The 19849-nt window shown below is 47.6% G+C and overlaps 1 protein-coding gene across 3 annotated transcripts in view; it reads right to left on the bottom strand.

The window, feature by feature from the left end:
* The window catches only part of RNF43 (ring finger protein 43), a 130709-nt gene that overhangs the window by 38738 nt on the left and 72122 nt on the right, over nucleotides 1-19849 (bottom strand). For 2 of the 3 annotated variants that reach the window (XR_012155431.1, XM_073315639.1), the window contains exon 3: nucleotides 3475-3549. Coding sequence is in view for 2 of the 3 variants with exons in the window: in XM_073315639.1 (XP_073171740.1) it covers nucleotides 3475-3549 (75 nt within the window). In the remaining variant the exon portion in view is untranslated. Of the gene's footprint in view, nucleotides 1-3474; nucleotides 3550-11365; nucleotides 11453-19849 lie in introns of those variants that run through there. The other variant, XM_073315640.1, reaches the window with a different exon arrangement.

Raw genomic sequence — 19849 nt, forward strand, 5'->3', positions numbered from 1 at the left:
GTGTGTCTCACTGCCTTTACCCCTGCCTCCTGCATCCTACATTATCTGTCTCAGTTGTAAGCTGTTTGGTGCAGGGCCTTTGTCTTTATCTGTACCTGCTAGTAAAGTGCCTAGCACAATGCTGGACCTAAGGAATGAGTGAATGAATCAACTATGAAAATAATGGGGCCAGTGCCCATGATCAGTGCCACATTCCTTCTTGTGTACAGTGATATTGAAGCACTAATCCGGGCACAGTCTCTCTAGCCCAAATCTGAGCTTTTTCCTCAAATTCACCTACATTTGATTGGTATTATATTCTGTTTAGTCATTATTTGACATGTGTTTTCCATACCTAACACTGCCTGCCTAACACCCATTTCAGCAAAAGCCAGGACTGCTTCCTCCCATGAAACGAATGAGGCTGGTCTCAGAATGCAATGTACTTTAATGGGTTACATCCTGACACAATGGAAGTGGGAGAGCGTCTCGTGTTCTTCTCACTAAAGCAAAGTCTCTTGTACCCAACAGTGACATTATTTTATACTCACTTCCTGTGAATCTAGCACCACAGGAAGTGGAGCCTACTCATACCTGTAGCCTGCATTTCTCATTCTGCTTAGCCCAGTGACATTTTGACTATAGGCCAAACACTAGCAAGCAGCATTGACCACCCACTTACACAACAATAATAGCTACTCCATACAGGTCTGAGACTTGCTTCCATTATTCTGTCACATGGGGTGGGAGGAAGCAGTTCCCTTTGTGTGAGACCACAGACTCATCGACTTTAAGGTCAGAAGGGACCATTATGATCGTCTAGTCTGACCTCCTGCACAACGCAGGCCACAGAATCTCACCCACCCACTCCTGTAACAAACCCCTGACCTATGTCTGAGCTATTGAAGTCCTCAAATCATGATTTAAAGACTTCGAGATGCAGAGAATTCTCCAGCAAATGACCCCATGCCCCATGCTGCAGAGGAAGGTGGAAAACCCCCAGGGCCTCTTCCAATCTGCCCTGGAGGAAAATTCCTTCCCGACCCCAAAATTGGCGATCCACTAAACCCTGAGCATGTGGGCAAGACTCAGCAGCCAGACACCCAGGAAAGAATTCTCTGTAGTAACTCAGATCTCACCCCATCTAACATCCCATCACAAGCCATTGGGCATATTTACCGCTAATAGTCAAAGATCAATTAATTGCCAAAATTAGGCTATCCCATCATCCCATCCCTTCCATAAACTTATCAAGCTTAGTCTTGAAGCCAGATATGTCTTTTGCCTCCACTGCTACACTTGACGGCTGTGCCAGAACTTCACTCCTCTGATGGTTAGAAACCTTCGTCTAATTTCAAGTCTAAACTTCCTGGTGGCCAGTTTATATCCATTTGTTCTTGCGTCCACATTGGTACTGAGCTTAAATAATTCCTCTCCCTCTCCGGTATTTATCCCTCTGATATATTTATAGAGAGCAATCATATCTCCCCTCAGCCTTCTTTTGGTTAGGCTAAACAAGCGAAGCTCTTTGAGTCTCCTTTCATGAGACAAGTTTTCCATTCCTCGGATCATCCTAGTAGCCCTTCTCTGTACCTGTTCCAGTTTGAATTCATCCTTCTTAAACATGGGAGACCAGAACTGCACACAATATTCCAGCTGAGGTCTCACCTCCTTATCTCTACTGAAAATACCTCGCCTGATGCATCCCAAGACCACATTAGCTTTTTTCACAGCCATATCACATTGGCGGTTCATAGTCATCCTGTGATCAACCAATACTCCAAGGTCCTTCTCCTCCTCCGTTACTTCCAAGTGATGCGTTCCCAGTTTATAACAGAAATTCCTGTTATTAATCCCTAAATGCATGACCTTGCACTTTTCACTATTAAATTTCATCCTATTACTATTACTCCAGTTTACAAGGTCATCCAGATCTTCCTGTATGATATCCCAGTCCTTCTCTTTATTGGAAATACCTCCCAGCTGTGTATCATCCACAAACTTTATTAGCACATTCCCTCTTTTTGTGCCAAGCTCAGTAATAAAAAGATTAAATAAGATTGGTCCCCAAACCGATCCCTGAGGAACTCCACTAGTAACCGCCTTCCAGTCTGACAGTTCACCTTTCAGTATGACCCGCTGTAGTCTCCCCTTTAACCAGTTCCTTATCCACCTTTCAATTTTCATATTGACCCCCATCTTTTCCAATTTAACTAATAATTCCCCATGTGGCACCGTATCAAATACCTTACTGAAATCTAGGTAAATTAGATCCACTGCATTTCCTTTGTCTAAAAAATCTGTTACCTTCTCAAAGAAGGAGATCAGGTTGGTTTGGCACGATCTACCTTTTGTAAAACCATGTTGTATTTTGTCCTAGTTACCATGGTCCTCAATATCCTTAACTACTTTCTCCTTCAAAATATTTTCCAAGACCTTGCATAATACAGATGTTAAACTAATAGGCCTGTAGTTACCCGGATCACTTTTTTTTCCTTTCTTAAAAATAGGAACTATGTTAGCAGTTCTCCAGTTTATCACCAACACAGTTTATCACCGGTAGAGAAAAGAGCTGTCGAACTTTGAGCTCTTCGTCTCACAGCTGGAGTTCAGAAGTCTACTTGGATGAATTCTGAAGAGCAGCAATCTTTCCTGAGACTGGATTGTCCCACACCCTCCCACCATCCTTCACCAACAGCTTTCTCCAGATATCTCCCTACCAACCATGCTCTTTCTCTAAATACCTGATGTACCTCCTTGTGCCCTGACTCTCTCTAGGGACCAGATGTCCCCCCTCATTTGTCCTTAGGGCAGTGGTGTCCAATAGAAATTCGATGCTAGCCACACTGCTAGCCATATTTGTGGTTTTGAATTTTTATTATTAGCCACATTATAAAAAAGCCACATTAAGCCACATTATAAAAAAGCCACATGCATTAGCCACAGTTCAATAGCCTATTAGCCACATGTGGCTAGTGGCGAACGTATTGGACACCACTGCCTTAGGAAATAGATGTTCCTCAGTGACCCTGTGTAAAGTCAGTGTTCTAGATGTTTTACCAGTTGTGATAGTCTATATGGTTCCCTCATGGGTAATGGTTCAGCTGCTAGTGTTAGGACTCTGGAGGGACTGCCCTTGGCAAACTCAATGCCTGAACAGTAACGGTTTTGTCTGCACAAAGCGGGTATTATGGGCATAAATACCTGCTTGAACATCTAGTTGTGTGATGTAGCTACCCCATTAGGGAAAGCCTTTGTGCAAACTGAGCTCTCTGTGTTTTGGATGAGCTGGGGAAAGGTCTTTGTTCTATGGTAGGTGTACTGAATGGAGGAGCCAATCTGCACTATCACCCCTTGCCTCAACCCCAGCTCTGTCCCTCCATTTCTGCAGTTCCTGGCTCGTATGGAGAAGGGGGAGCATGGACCAGAGCTATGTGTATTTCAGGACAGGATGGTACCACTGAAGTTTTCCTGAAGGTATCAATAGGGTTGTACCTGGTCAGCAGCGCTTTCATCATCCGTGATGTCGAAGAGGATGGCACGAGCCCCCCGCTCCCCTGCTAGCTTCGCCTGTCCAAAAAAACAGACCAAAGAACTTGATTGGATACTTCATGCTGCACTTATGTGTTTTGCAAGGCTCACTAGTCTAGCAGCAAACGCACAACAAGATCCAGAGGTTAGAAGCTGGAGTCAGCAAAGTCTAGCTAGAAACAAGACATGATATTTTAACAATGAAGCAATGACCCGTTGGAGTAGCTTCCCAGGCGTGGAGGAGTCTCCATCACTTGGAGCCTTTAGATTGACTGTCTCTAAAAGATCCACTCCAGCTGGCGCACAAGTGAGGGTCCAATGCAGGGCGTGCTGGGTGACAGTCTCTGGCCTGTGCCATGCAGGAGGTCTGAATGGACAATCAGCGGCCTTCACATCTATGATTGTTACCACAGGAGACTTTGTACAGTGTGTGCCTCCAGCATGATCTTTCAGAGCATTTGTCTACACTGCAGCTTTGCGTGTGCTTCCCAGCCTGGGCAGATGGACGCATGCTAGCTCTGCTTAAGGTAGTACGCTAAAAATAGCAGTGTAGCTGGCCTTGCAGGGATGGCAGCTTGGGTTAGCTGTCTGGGGATCCAGGCAAGTTTGTCCCCTGGCAGCTAGCCTAAGCTGTCGCCTATGCTACCCTCAGCTACACTGATATTTTTAGCATGTTAGTTCCAGCAGAGCTAGCATGTGTCTGTCTACCTGCACTGGGAAGCACACTCCCAGCTGCAGTGCAGACACACCCAGGGTTACATATACCCCAGTTATTTCCTAGGTCTCCTTCGTGCCCATTCACATGTTTGCATCCACACACAAATGTACCATTACACTAGAGTGCACAGTGTCCAATGCACACACAATTACACACCCATGAACACACTCACTCAGACATCATCACAGCGCGTGTGCAAACACGGGAAACACACATGTACATGTACCCAGACATTGTCATGTTCACTTATCCATGCGCACACTCCTGCTCTCATACGTATAACCGGACTCACGTGACACCCACTCACTTACACACATACACAGCCATGCCCGTGTCTGTACACATGCACACACACACACATGACTACAGCTACACTTACACACACGTCTGCATGCACAGACACACGTTTCCTTGCACACTGAGGCTCATCACACACACACACAAACGCAGAGTTCATCATTTCTTCTGATGCTTTCAGTCCACCACACACACCACCTCAGTGGTGAGCTGGGTTTGCATCCTGCAGGCTTACATGGTGCAGATATAGTGATAGGATGTGAATTCACTTGCTTTCCCCTCTTCCATATAGAAAGTCTCATTTATCCCACAAAACGAAGGGGGAACTGGATCAAGCATCAGGATTATTGCAAATGAAAAGATCAATGGGGCGTTTCAGCTTCCAAAGAGTCAAAAGAAGGGAGGCAGGATGGTGCAGTGGTTAGGGCACTAGCCCAGGACCTGGGTTCAAGTTCCGACTCTGCCATACAGTCCATTTGTGGCCTTGGGCAAATCACCTAGCTGCTCTGTGCCTAGCTGTGCCATAGGGTAACAGCTTTGCCCTGCTCCCAGGAGCCATCTGGATACACTCATTAAAGCTGGTGAAGCACTCATGTACTATGGTGATGGGGGCCATACCCTGAACAGGAGAAAGAGAAGAAAAGAGATTGTCAGACACCCCCACCTCCTGGCTGTCTGCCCTGCCTGCTGTGCCTGAGAGGGTAACAGGTGAGGTGGAGGAATAGGGAACTGACCTACCACCTGAGAGAGCAGGCAGGAAAGCACCAGCAAGGGCTCCATCTAAGAGAGCGAGGGGAGAGTGTGGCAATGAGCATGAGTAAGGAGAGCAGCAAGACCCCACCGGGGAGTGATGTCCATAAGGCAGAGTGAAGGCTGCTTTGGACTAGCCAGTGGGCTCTGTTACAGACGTGCATTTCATTGAGAGCTCTTCAGGGTCCCCTCCCTGCATTTCCAGGCAGCTACCTAGGGAGGTGGTGGAATCTCCTTCCTTAGATATTTTTAAGGTCAGGCTTGACAAAGCCCTGGCTGGGATGATTTAGTTGGGGACTGGTCCTGCTTTGAGCAGGGGGTTGGACTAGATGACCTCCTGAGGTCCCTGCCAACCCTGATATTCTAAGATTCTATGATTCTAAGAGGTGTTTTAAATGGCCCCACTCTCTGGTACATTTGAACTGGAATGTTTCATAACAACTGTAACTCACTTTCACAGTAATTCTGGCTGTTTGTAGCTGGATATAATGTCTCACTCAACCTACATGGAGAGCTCATTCCAATTCACGCTCTCCAGCAAATCTCAAAGAGGCTGAAGGATCAAGCTAGAAAGCAGGGAGATGGAGTGCGCAGCATTATTTAAACATCAGTGGGAAAGGTGCTGAGGTTTCAGTGACTCCCTCTTATGTATCCAGGGCTTCAACGTACATTTGGCACTGCCAAATAGAAACCGCTGGAGTGGAAGGAGGGGGCCCCTGCCTTTGGAGCCCAGTACGTGCCTCACAGTCACAAAGCATCTGAGTGTCATCTCCTGGGACACAGCTGGAGAAACAGAGGGGCTGCTGCTGGTGTGCTTTTATGGGAAATTATGTGCAAGGGATAATGGGAAGGGTTAAGTTGTGTAAATCATTGCTGGATGGGGGGGCAGGAGCAAAGTACAGAGGTTGCTGGCTGTGGAGGATTGCAGTGCAGAGGTTGCTGGTTGGGAGGATCATAGTGTGGGAGGCTGCTGGTTTGGGGGGATTCCAGTGCAGAGATTTCTAATTGGGGGGATTGCAATCAGGCGGTTGCTGCTTTGGGGGGATCACAGGGCAGGAGGATGCTGATACTGGAGGAGGTCACAGTGCAGAGTTTGCTGGTTGGGAGGGATCACAGTGCAAAGGTTGCTGTTTTGTGTGGGTATGTGAGATTGCAGTAAGAGGTTTCCAGGGGTGTTTCTTTGGGGAGGGGAGAGATTGCAATGCAGAGGTTGCTGGTTTATGGAGGATTGCAGTGCAGGATATTGCTGGTTCAGGGGGGATCACAGAGCAGGAAGTGCCTGGTTTGAGTGGAAACGAGGACTTAGAATCATAGAATCATAGAATATCAGGGTTGGAAGGGACCTCAGGAGGTCATCTAGTCCAACCCCCTGCTCAAAGCAGGACCGATTCCCAATTGTGGCACCTTAGAGACTAACAGATTTATTTGAGCATAAGCTTTTGTGAGCTACAGCTCACTTCATCGGATGCATGCAGTGGAAAATACAGTGGGGAGATTATTCACACAGAGAACATGAAACAATGGGTGTTACCATACACACTGTAACGAGAGTGATCAGGTAAGGTGAGCTATTACCAGCAGGAGAGCAGGGGGAAAAGAACCTTTTGTAGTGATAATCAAGGTGGGCCATTTCCAGCAGTTGACTAGAACGTGTGAGGAACAGTGGGGGGAGGGGGGACGAATAAACATGGGGAAATAGTTTTACTTTGTGTAATGACACATCCATTCCCAGTCTTTACTCAAGCCTAAGTTAATTGTATCCAGTTTGCAAACTAATTCCAGTTCAGCAGTCTCTCGTTGGAGTCTGTTTTTGAAGTTTTTTTTGTTGAATTGCCACTTTCAGATCTCTAATCGAGCGACCAAAGAGATTGAAGTGTTCTCCGACTCCTTTTTGAATGTTATAATTCTTGACGTCTGATTTGTGTCCATTTATTCTTTTACGTAGCGACTGTCCAGTTTGGCCAATGTACATATAAACTGTTCAGGAAGGACAGGGAGGGCAGAAAAGTTGGGGGAGTTGCACTGTATGTAAGGGAGCAGTATGACTGCTCAGAGCTCAAGTATGAAACTGCAGAAAAACCTGAGTGTCTCTGGATTACGTTTAGAAGTGTAAGCAACAAGGGTGATGTCATGGTGGGAGTCTGCTATAGACCACCAGACCAGGGGGATGAGGTGGAAGAGGCTTTCTTCCGGCAACTCACAGAAGTTACTAGATCGCATGCCCTGGTTCTCATGGGAGACTTCAATCACCCTGATAGCTACTGGGAGAGCAATACAGTGGTGCACAGACAATCCAGGAAGTTTTTGGAAAGTGTAGGGGACAATTTCCTGGTGCAAGTGCTGGAGGAACCAACTAGGAGCAGAGCTCTTCTTGACCTGTTGCTCACAAACTGGGAAGAATTAGTAGGGGAAGCAAAAGTGGATGGGAATCTGTGAGGCAGTGACCATGAGTTGGTTGAGTTCAGGATCCTGACACAGGGAAGAAAGGTAAGCAGCAGGATACGGACCCTGGACTTCAGAAAAGCAGATTTTGACTCCCTCAGGGAACTGATGGGCAGGATCCCCTGGGAGAATAACATGAGAGAGCTGGCTGTATTTTAAAGAATCCTTATTGAGGTTACAGGGACAAACCATCCCGATGTGTAGAATGAATAGTAAAGAAATCAGGAAGGCCAAATCACACCTGGAGTTGTAGCTAGCAAGAGATGTTAAGAGTAACAAGAAGGGTTTCTTCAGGTATGTTAGCAACAAGAAGAAAGTCAAGGAAAGTGTGGGCCCCTTACTGAATGAGGGAGGCAAACTAGTGACAGAGGATGTGGAAAAAGCTAATGTACTCTATGCTTTTTTTGCCTCTGTCTTCACGGGAAGGTCAGCTCCCAGACTACTGCACTTGGCAGCACAGCATGGGGAGGAGGTGACCAGCCCTCTGTGGAGAAAGAAGTGGTTTGGGACTATTTAGAAAAGCTGGACGAGCACAAGTCCACGGGGCCGGATGCGCTGCATCTGAGAGTGCTGAAGGAGTTGGCGGATGTGATTGCAGAGCCATTGGCCATTATCTTTGAAAACTCATGGCGATCGGGGGAAGTTCTGGATGACTGGAAAAAGGCTACTATAGTGCCCATCTTTAAAAACGGGAAGAAGGAGGATCCTGGGAACTACAGGCCAGTCAGCCTCACCTCAGTCCCTGGAAAAATCATGGAGCAGGTCCTCAAGGAATCAATTCTGAAGCACTTAGAGGAGAGGAAAGTGATCAGGAACAGTCAGCATGGATTCACCAAGGGCAAGTCATGCCTGACTAATCTAATTGCCTTCTATGACGAGATAACTGGATCTGTGGATGAGGGGAAAGCAGTGGACGTGTTGTTCCTTGACTTTAGCAAAGCTTTTGACACGGTCTCCCACAGTATTCTTGCCAGCAAGGTAAAGAAGTATGGGCTGGATGAATGGACTATAAGGTGGATAGAAAGTTGGCTAGATTGTCGGGCTCAACGGGTAGTGATCAATGGCTCCATGTCTCGTTGGCAGCCAGTACCAAGTGGAGTGCCTCAAGGGTCGGTTCTGGGGCTGGTTTTGTTCAATATCTTCATAAATGATCTGGAGGATGGTGTGGATTGCACCCTCAGCAAGTTTGCAGATGACACTAAATTGGGAGGAGAGGTAGATACGCTGGAGGGTAGAAATAGGATACAGAGGGCCCTAGACAAATTAGAGGATTGGGCCAAAAGAAATCTGATGAGGTTCAACAAGGATAAGTGCAGAGTCCTGCACTTAGGACAGAAGAATCCCATGCACCGCTACAGACTAGGGACCTAGTGGCTCGGCAGCAGTTCTGCAGAAAAGGACCTAGGGGTGACAGTGGACGAGAAGCTGGATATGAGTCAACAGTGTGCCCTTGTTGCCAAGAAGGCCAATGGTATTTTGGGATGTATATGTAGGGGCATTGCCAGCAGATCGAGAGACGTGATCGTTCCCCTCTATTCGACATTGGTGAGGCCGCATCTGGAGTACTGTGTCCAGTTTTGGGCCCCACACTACAAGAAGGATGTGGAAAAATTGGAAAGAGTCCAGTGGAGGGCAACAAAAATTATTAGGGGACTGGAACACATGACTTATGAGGAGAGGCTGAGGGAACTGGGATTGTTTAGTCTGCGGAAGAGAAGAATGAGGGGGGATTTGATAGCTGCTTTGAACTACCTGAAAGGGGGTTCCAAAGAGGATGGATCTAGACTGTTCTCAGTACGAGCTGATGACAGAACAAGGAGTAATGGTCTCAAGTTGCAGTGGGGGAGGTTTAGGTTGGATATTAGGAAAAACTTTTTCACTAGAAGGGTGGTGAAACACTGGAATGCGTTACCTATGGAGGTGGTGGAATCTCCTTCCTTAGATATTTTTAAGGAAATATTTTTAAGGTCAGGCTTGACAAAGCCCTGGCTGGAATGATTTAGTTGGGGATTGGTCCTCGTTTGAGCAGGGGGTTGGACTAGATGACCTCCTGAGGTCCCTTCCAACCCTGATATTCTATGATTCTATGATTCTACATGGCAGAGGGGCATTGCTGGCACATGATGGCATATATCACATTGGTAGATGTGCAGGTGAACGAGCCTCTGATAATGTGGCTGATGTGATTAGGCACTATGATGGTGTCCCCTGAATAGATATGTGGGCACAGTTGGCAACGGGCTTTGTTGCAAAGATAGGTTCCTGGGTTAGTGGTTCTGTTGTGTGGTGTGTGGTTGCTGGTGAGTATTTGCTTCTGGTTGGGGGACTGTCTGTAAACAAGGACTGGCCTGTCTCCCAAGATCTGTGAGAGTGATGGGTCGTCCTTCAGGATAGGTTGTAGATCCTTGATGATGTGTTGGAGAGGTTTTAGTTGGGGGCTGAAGGTGACGGCTAGTGGCGTTCTGTTATTATCTTTGTTGGGCCTGTCCTGTAGTAGGTGACTTCTGGGAATTCTTCTGGCTCTGTCAATCTGTTTCTTCACTTCAGCAGGTGGGTACTGTAGTTGTAAGAACGCTTGATAGAGATCTTGTAGGTGTTTGTCTCTGTCTGAGAGGTTGGAGCAAATGCAGTTGTATCGCAGAGCTTGGCTGTAGACAATGGATCGTGTGGTGTGGTCTGGCTGAAAGCTGGAGGCATGTAGGTAGGAATAGCGGTCAGTAGGTTTCTGATATAGGGTGGTGTTTATGTGACCATCGCTTATTAGCACCATAGTGTCCAGGAGAAGCGTGGTTTGAAGGAAGTTGCAGTGCAGAGGTTACTTGTTTTGGGGGTTGAAGCGCAGAGGCTGCTAGTTTGGAGGGATCGCAGTGCAGAGGTCACTGGTTTGGGAGGATTGCGGTGCAGGATATTGCTGGTTCAGGGGGGATCACAGAGCAGGAAGTGCCTGGTTTGAGAGGGTTCACAGCGCAGGAGGCAGGTGGTTTGAAGGAAATTGCAGGGAAGAGATTACTGGTTTGGGGGGGTGGGGGGTGAAGTGCAGAGTGGCTGGTTTGCAGTGATTGCAGTGTAGAGGTTGCCGGTTCGGAAGAGGAGTGGAGTGCAGAGGTTACTGGTTTGGGGGATTGCAGTGAAGAGGTTGCTGGTTCAGAAGGAACGCAGTGCAGAGGTTGCTGATTTGGGGGAGGGGAAGATTGCAGAAGGGACTGGATATCGCCTCTGGTTTCTCACTGAGCTCCTTCCCCAAAACTTGGATCCAGAGTCCTCCTCAGCAGCAGGCAGGAGGCATCTGTCTCAGTGCACACAGGCCTAAGGGCAATGTGGTAATCTGCCCCTCAGAACTGCTCTCCCCTACATTCAGGAGCAGCACCACTGACACTGGCCTGTGAAGGGTATTGTGGCTTTGACTCTGCCCAATGCAGAATTACAGCATCCGCCGTAATTTATCCTCACAGTGTGTGACATGATTGCCCACCCACACCAGTTGTCATGGAGTCACCGGGCCGATGCTCTGGAATTGCTCTGAATGAAGCCAGTCACGACTCTGGTTTGACATGCCTCCTCTTTCTGAGCTGTCGCCAGGACAAGAAGCCTACACGGCTTCGGCCTTCCTGGGTCTGACCTTGGAGCATTCAGTCCCCCTGTTCTCACCATGTGCTTCCCGCAGCGAGTCAGCCTGGACAGGACTCCCAGGGAAGCCAAAGGGGCCTGCACCCCAACTTCGCAGTCAGCCGTGACTCTCAGCCAGCATGTAAAACAGAAGGTTTATTAGTCGACAGGAACACAGCATAGAACACAGCTTGTTAGCACAGAAAGCAGGAACATTCAGTAAAGTCCATCCTTGGGGGAGGGGAGCGCAGAGCCAGTTTTTTGGGCCTCCCCCTGGGCTCCAAGCTAGCAGAGACTGACTTGCTTCTAGCTGCCCGGCCCCCAACACACGCGTTGCCTTTCCTCTGGTCTTTTGTCTCACTTCCCGGGTAAAGTGTCACCTGGTCGCACCCCCTTTCCTGGTTCTCAGGTTAGGAAGGGCGTTGGCCATCGCTTACATGCAGGCAGCTGGAGCCACGTCACCTGCCCCCGAGGGTCTCAGCAAAAGTCACGCACTCTTATTCCCACCACCTAAGCACTGGTGTAATGCATGGGGAAACTGAGGTACACACGGTACCAATGCAAGACAGTAAGACTCACATAGGCTCACATACAACATAGTAAGGAGGAGAACCCCACTTTGTCACATCTCTCCCTGCTTCAAGACCAAACTGAGCGAGGTCACTTTAACCAGTGACCTGGGGAAGTTCAGGCCCCCCTCTCTGGGACTAAGCATCAGCTATAACATTTGCACTCCCCTTAACATGGACCACCTCCATCTCGTAATTCTGGAGGGTCAGACTCCACCTCACATGTCCCTTTGCCCTTTCCACTGTACTTACAGACACAGAATTTTCTGCACTTGTTGCATGGCACAGCTGAAAAAATACTATCCTGCTAATGATCCCCTCATGCACACTGGTAGGTCCAATCTCACTCTCTCCCCCATCTTGTTCCACCACCTTGTGCTGTCATCAGCCACTGCTCATTCACCTTTCTCCCACCCAGACAGCTGAGTGTCTCTGGCTCCTGTACTACCCTGCACCAGGCTTCTCCATGCTGTATTTACATGTAGTCACACAGCACTGGTCAAGGACTTTGATGCATGGTATCCTGTCCAAGCATTTCATGTTACAGACGAGATGCAGACAGTGCCTGTGAAAACACTCTAGTTGCTCCTGCTTTAGAGTGTCCCTGTTTCACAGCCATAGAGAAGAGTGCTTAACACAACTGCACACCAGACACTAATCTTGACATGAAGTCAAATGCCTCCCACATGCCACAGCTGGAGACTACGCCGACCACGGGCGGACTTGGCTTTAGAAATGCACCGCGTGTCAGATACAGTGCTGCCAAGATAGCAACATTTTTCTACAGCATTAAGCAGTGTGTCATCCATCGTGATTTTGGGAGCAGAATACATTTTTGCTAGAGCAGGCTGGTAAAGCACTTCAGTTTTCTTGAGACTGATAGAGTCCAAATTGCTTTGCCAATCTAGATTCCTGGTGACTACCCCAGCAATGAGTCACTAGTCAGGAGCTGAAGGACTCCCTCTGCTCCAGCCCTTACAAATGGGTCACACACACATGGGGGGATGCAACACAGACTACTTGGAGGGGGCAGGGCGAATTCAGACACGTGTGAAGGTGGGGAAAGGTACATACACACACATACATTAGTGGGTGGTCCTACCACTGAGTTCAAGGGGGTTCTATTGGCATGACAATGTGTCACCAAAGAGTAACAGAGACAGGCCTCTCTAGTCTCTGCCTGCAGTGGGTAGGATCTTCCTAGACCAAGGCTTCACCCTGCACTTGAGATGTGGTTCCCTGCCTCCTTTGCCAGTAGCATGCATTGCTGACCAAATGGGAGGCTGCCCCATAATGTGATGTCATCTCTGCCGTCACTTTACACCCTAGGGTTAGCCCAGACTATATGGCATATTTTCAGACAAGACTGTCCTTATCTGCGCTAAGGGCAAAATCATATCTCACAACGTGCTGGCTCCAACATGACTGTCTATACACGGTTCTGATACTGCTTTGTGTCTCCCTCTTTCCATATCTAGTTTGTGATCACGTGGTGAGAGTTGGCTTTAACTTTGCATATGTCACTCTCGTGAGGGCTCTATGTTTGCAATTGTCCTGTGCAGGGAGCTGTACCAGATCAGCTTGTGGGGGGTTGGGATAGGAGTTTCCCCAGGTATTGTAGGTTTATAGGTTTTGCTCTGATGTCTTGAACATTTCTGGGCTTTGGGTGGGTTGTTTGTCCCACTAGCCAGGAGGGTAGATTGTACAACTGGAAGGTGGTGCTATAGGAGGGACAGGGCTCTCATTGGGATGTAAGTTTTGGCCCTCTGGTGCTTTGTGGGTTGGTGAGTACTTGCTGCACAGACTGCACAGCAGGGGTTAACGTGTGTGTGGGGAGGAAGGAGATAATGGGGTTGCAGATCTGGCAAAAATATCATTTAAAACTCAAGCCAGGTCTTATTACAAAAGGTAGATCATGTCAAACCAACCTGATCTCCTTCTTTGAGAAGGTAACAGATTTTTTAGACAAAGGGAATGCAGAAGATCTAATTTACCTCAATTTCAGTACGGCATTTGATACGGTTCCACATGGAGAATTATTAGCTAAATTGGAAAAGATGGGGATCAATATGAAAATTGAAAGGTGGATAAGGAACTGGTTAAAGGGGAGACTACAGCGAGTCACACTGAAAGGTGAACTGTCAGACTGGAGGGAGGTTACTAGTGGAGTTCCTCAGGGATCGGTTTGGGGACCAATCTTATTTAATCTTTTTATTACTGAGCTTGGCACAAAAAGCGGGAATGTGCTAATAAGTTCACGGATGACACAAAGCTGGGAGGTATTGCAATACAGAGAAGGACCGGGAAATCATACAGGAAGATCTGGATGAACTTGTAAACTGGAGTAATAGTAATAGGATGAAATTTAATAGTGAAAAGTGCAAGGTCATGCATTTAGGGATTAATAACAAGAATATCTGTTATAAACTGGGAACGCATCACTTGGAAGTAACGGAGGAGGAGAAGGACCTTGGAGTATTGGTTGACCACAGGATGACTATGAGCTGCCAATGTGATATGGCCATCAAAAATGCTAATGCAGTCTTGGGATGCATCAGGCGAGGTATTTCCAGTAGAGATAAGGAGGTGTTAGTACCATTATACAAGGCTCTGGTGAGCCCTCATCTGGAATACTGTGTGCAGTTCTGGTCTCCCATGTTTAAGAAGGATGAATTCAAACTGGAACAGGTACAGAGAAGGGCTATTAGGATGATCCGAGGAATGGAAAACTTGTCTCATGAAAGGAGACTCAAAGAGCTTGGCTTGTTTAGCCTAACCAAAAGAAGGCTGAGGGGAGATATGATTGCTCTCTATAAATATATCAGAGGGATAACTACTAGGGAGGGAGAGGAATTATTTAAGCTCAGTACCAATGTGGACGCAAGAACAAATGGATATATACTGGCCATCAGGAAGTTTAGACTTGAAATTAGATGAAGGTTTCTAACCATCAGAGGAGTGAAGTTCTGGAACAGCCTTCCAAGGGAAGCAGTGGGGGTAAACGACATATCTGGCTTCAAGACTAAGCTTGATAAATTTATGGAAGGGATGATATGATGGGATAGCCTAATTTTGGCATTTAATTGATCTTTGACTACTAGCGGTAGATATGCCCAATGGCCTGTGATGGAATGTTAGTTGGGGTGGGATCTGAGTTACTACAGAGAATTCTTTCCTGGGTGTCTGGCTGGTGAGTTTTGCCCACATGCTCAGGGTTTAGCTGATCGCCATTTTTGGGGTCGGGAAGGAATTTTCCCCCAGGGCAGATTGGCAGAGGCCCTGGGGGGGTTTCGCCTTCCTCTGCAGCATGGGGCACGGGTCACTTGCTGGAGGATTCTCTGCACCTTGAAGTCTTTAAACCACGATTTGAGGACTTTAATAGCTCAGACATAATTTAGGGGTTTATTATAGGAGTTGGTGGGTGAGATTCCATGGCCTGCGTTGTGCAGGTCAGACTAGATGATCATAATGGTCCCTTCTGACCTTAAAGTCTATGATTTTATGATTCTATGCTCCGAGATTATGCTAGACCTGCCACTTTTCCCAAAACACTTCAAGCACTGTTGCACAAGCCTCTCTGCTCACTGCATGCAGGCTGCACTTTCCCCCAGGATTGACAGAGACAGCTACGGGTTTCACCCCTGTGAGTGTGAAGGCCACCAGAGTCAGGAATTAGAGGCCACTGTCCCAGGGACTTTGACACCCCTTGGAGCTGTTCCCTGCCAGCTTCCGAGCTGTCTTTGGCAGAGAAGTAGTTAATGGCTGCCTCTTGTGGAAGGAAGGAAGGAAGGAAGGAAGGAAGGAAGGAAGGAAGGAAGGAAGGAAGGAAGGTCAATAAAGTGCAGAGCTGGGATGATCTTACTCACACAGGGTTCTTTGATCTGAGCGTTCCTGGGAGAGCATGTGCAAGCACGTATCTGCCAGAATTGCTACAGCAGGTTTCACAATTACAGTATATGCCTCTAACTGAGGGGCCAGAGGTCAGACCAGAGCTTCCCAGCTGTAAGATCAAAGGCAGCACTCTTGCCCTGTGGCTGCCCTGAGGTAAAAGGCATTCCCCAACCCAAAAGAGGATGTTGCACAGAGTGTTCATGTTCAGCTCCCTCTTCGTCCTGCCCAGGCACACATATCCCTCCTTTCTCTCCTGCAGGTGCTGCAGGGGCTGGAGAGCAGGGCTAGCGGCAAGGTTGGGAACTAAGGTGGCAAATCAGAGGCCAGGGGATTAGGATTGAAGGCTAAGGATCAGAGAAGGGATTGGGAGCTCTAGGGTTTGGTAGAACCAGATTGGGAAATTGGGCGGTGGAAAAAGAAGCTCAGAGCAGGCTCTGGATCAGGGAGCGGAGTCATCAAAGGATCCTCAAAGTTTGCCAGTACCTGAGGAGAAACAGGACTTTCAGGTAGTGAATTTCACCCAGTGGAAACCAGTCAGCATGCACTGGATAGCAATCACTTTTACAAGGATTTTCTCCTGTTAAAGACAGAGAAGATGGAAAAAGCAAGCAACCGGAGCTGGGCAAATGATTCTTGACAAATAGCTTCTCTGGCAAAGGTGATTGTTGTGCATTTGTTTGTTATTCAAAATCATTTGACAAATCTTTGCTGCAAACACTTAGACAAATGGGCTTCTCACAAATCGTTGGCTGCAACTTATTGTTGGAGTGCTGGCAGTTTGTTATCCATGCCATGTGATTGGTCCCTTCAGCCACATTCCATTGTTGGTTTCCATAACTGAATGGCCTGATTTCTAGTCACTTTGGATGCAAATCCATACTGGTAGGAATAGTCTGAAATTCTGGCTTTCTGTAGCCATCCTTGGAACAAAAACTCACCGTCACAGAAAAGAAACACACAAGAATGGCTGCAAACACCAGTGCAGCAAAGGGGCAGCTGAATAGTTGTGAATAATTCCTCACAATATCTGCCCAACTCTTCAATTAACTCTTCCTGTGCATCTTAATCACCTTGGCTATTGATTTTCAGGTTTGGATGCCTCATTACTGGAAGGAGTTCAGAGAAGAGCAGCAGAAATGAGCAGGCGGCTGAAGGAGTGACTCACAGGGCAAGACTGAAAGGGCTGATTGTGTATTGCTTGGCTGAGTGACAGCTCGGGTGGGGGTTATGATAACATTTTACAAAGGACTATTCTTATCATTTATATAGAGCTGCAATTATATCTGCAATGCTCCACCACAGGAAACAAAAGCAAGAGCCCCTTCCTCGGACAGCGTGAGCTGATACAATACAAAATACCCCAACACAGAATGGTGTGCGGCTTGCACCAACTCGATGCTTCGTGCTTCCCAGAACAAGGAGTCCCGTGGGGCAAGAGGATGTGTGTTGAATACAGAGCAGGAGGCTGTTCCACCTGTGGCATGCAAGGAGTCTAGATCTGGGAAGCAGGGGAAGGGAGCGATCAAAAATGAAGCTTGGGAGGACTGCAGAGCAGGAAGATGTTTGGACAGTGGAGTTGGGCAGAGCCTGCTGGCTGATGGCTGAGTAGCTTGGCCCTGATGTGGAAGCCAGCGAAGGGCCTGAGGGAAGTGGGGAGGCATGGTCTGAGCAGCACACAGAGACGTGACCTCTGCCAGCAAAGTGAAAGGGATGGGGAACTAAAACCTGATTTACTGAACACTGCTGTGGACACATCTGCCCATACAACAGGGCTGAGCTACACTTGTTGTTGGGCTTCTTTGATTCAGGGCCCCACTTTGTGGGACCCCTTGTCACTGACAAATGCCAGGAGTGAGGTTTCATAGACCAGCACGGGGAGAGTGGGATGACATTTGTGACAGTCATGTTAGCTAGTCAAGCAGGATCTCAGGCAAAGTCCAACCCTAGTCAGATTCAGTCCTGAAAGCAAAATGTAGTCCCCAAATGGGGCAGTGCCTCATGAGAAGAGACATCCCCCGTGGCCCCCGTGGGCTTCGACAGAGCCCAGCACTGCTGACTTCCCCTGGCAGAAGGAGGGAAGGGGAGGGGGATATGACACCCACAGTCAACCTGGCAGCCCCCCTCCCTCAACCAGTGGAGGAGGGGAGACCACAGCAATCCCCAGCAGCCAATGAGAGGGCAGAAGCCAGCCAGGAGCAGATCCTGGGTGCCAGGAAAATCAAGGGAGGCACGAACAGCTTGGCATTCCCTCTCAGCAGAGAGCCCTGACAGGAGCTCCAGACCCCGCACCTGGCCTGTCTGTAACGGCGGCCTGCAGATTGGCCTCAGGCAGGGACAATCTGCTCCTCCTGCCACAGCCTACCAGGCACAGGACACAGCCCAGCTCTCGAGCCACCACCTGCAGCTCACACCGGCTCAGGATTTGGATCCAGAGACCAGACCTGCTTGCAACTGAGCCCGCAGGTTCCAAGCTTTACAAACTGTCAGCACCATTCTGGGAGGGAGTGGGCGGCTAGTCCCTCTCCAGCGATCCCCAGGAAGGGCCTTCTGCCCTGTGCCGGTCTCCTGACCCCTCAGCCAGAAAGGGAACCTGCTTGAGTCCCCTGTAGTACAGCGAGATCAGCCGTTAGGGCTTAATCTTGCACCAGGAAAGTACATGGCATCTGCAACAGGACAAGACCTGCACTGCCAGCTCCCTAGATGATAACGTGTGTTTCTAATGGCATCTCCTCATGGGCCTGCAGCGTGTCCCCATGTGCACCCCCTAGGTACCTGGGACTTGGGGGTCAGAGGGAACAGAGGGGGAGACACTGATGGGTAGGAACACTGGGGAGGGTGTGGTCACATGACCTAGTACGCTTGCCAGCATCGCTTTCAGTAATTAACAAGCATTATTGAGACCTCTAATAACTTAAAGCTTTTAATATTGTATTGATTGTATATTTCTCTGTAATCAAACCCTTATATATACTGTAGTTCCTAGTTATTCCAGGTCCAGCTGTGAGTGCTGACCACTTCAGTCTGGCTCTAATCCCATTTAAAATGCAGCCCCATGCAACTTCACCAAGGTCCCACAGAAAGGCTATGCCAGAGCCAGCAACAGAACGCTGATCTGTTGCTAGGGCTGTCAAGAGATTAAAAAAATTAATCGCAATTAATCACACTGTTAAACAATAATAGAATACCATTTATTTAAATATTTTTGGATGTTTTCCACATTTTCAAATATATTGATTTCAATTACAACACAGAATACAAAATGTACAGTGCTCACTTTATTTTTTATTACAACTATTTGCACTGTAAAAAACAAAAGAAATAGTATTTTTCAATTCAATACAACTACTGTAGTGCAATCTCTTTATCATGAAAGTTGAACTTACAAATGTAGACTTATGTACAAAAAAACTGCATTCAAAAATAAAACAATGTAAAATTTTAGAGCCTGCAAGTCCACTCAGTCCTACTTCTTGTTCAGCCAATCAAGTTTGTTTACATTTGCAGGAGAGAATGCTGCCCACTTCTTGTTTACAGTGTCACCCGAAAGTGAGAACGAGCATTCTCATGGCACTGTTGTAGATGGCATCGCAAGATATTTACGTGCCAGATGTGCTAAAGATTCATATGTCCCTTCATATTTCAACCACCATTCCAGGGGACATGGGTTCATGCTGGTGACGGGTTCTGCTCGATAACAATCCAAAGCAGTGCAGACTGACGCATGTTCATTTTCATTATCTCAGTCAGATGCCACCAGCAGAAGGTTGATTTTCTTTTCTGGTGGTTCGGATTCTGTAGTTTCCGCATCAGAGTGTTGCTCTTTTAATACTTCTGAAATCATGCTCCACACCTTGTCCCTCTCAGATTTTGGAAGGCACTTCAGATTCTTAAACATTGGGTCAAGTGCTGTCTTATCTCACATTGGTACCTTCTTTGCATTTTGTCAAATCTGCAGTGAAAGTGTTCTTAAAATGAACAACATGTGCTGGGTCATCGTCTGAGACTGCTATAACATGAAATATATGGCAGAATGCAGGTAAAACAGAGCAGGGGACATACAATTCTC

This window comes from Lepidochelys kempii, chromosome 17 (genome assembly GCF_965140265.1).
Source record: "Lepidochelys kempii isolate rLepKem1 chromosome 17, rLepKem1.hap2, whole genome shotgun sequence".
Lineage (NCBI taxonomy): Eukaryota > Metazoa > Chordata > Testudines > Cheloniidae > Lepidochelys > Lepidochelys kempii.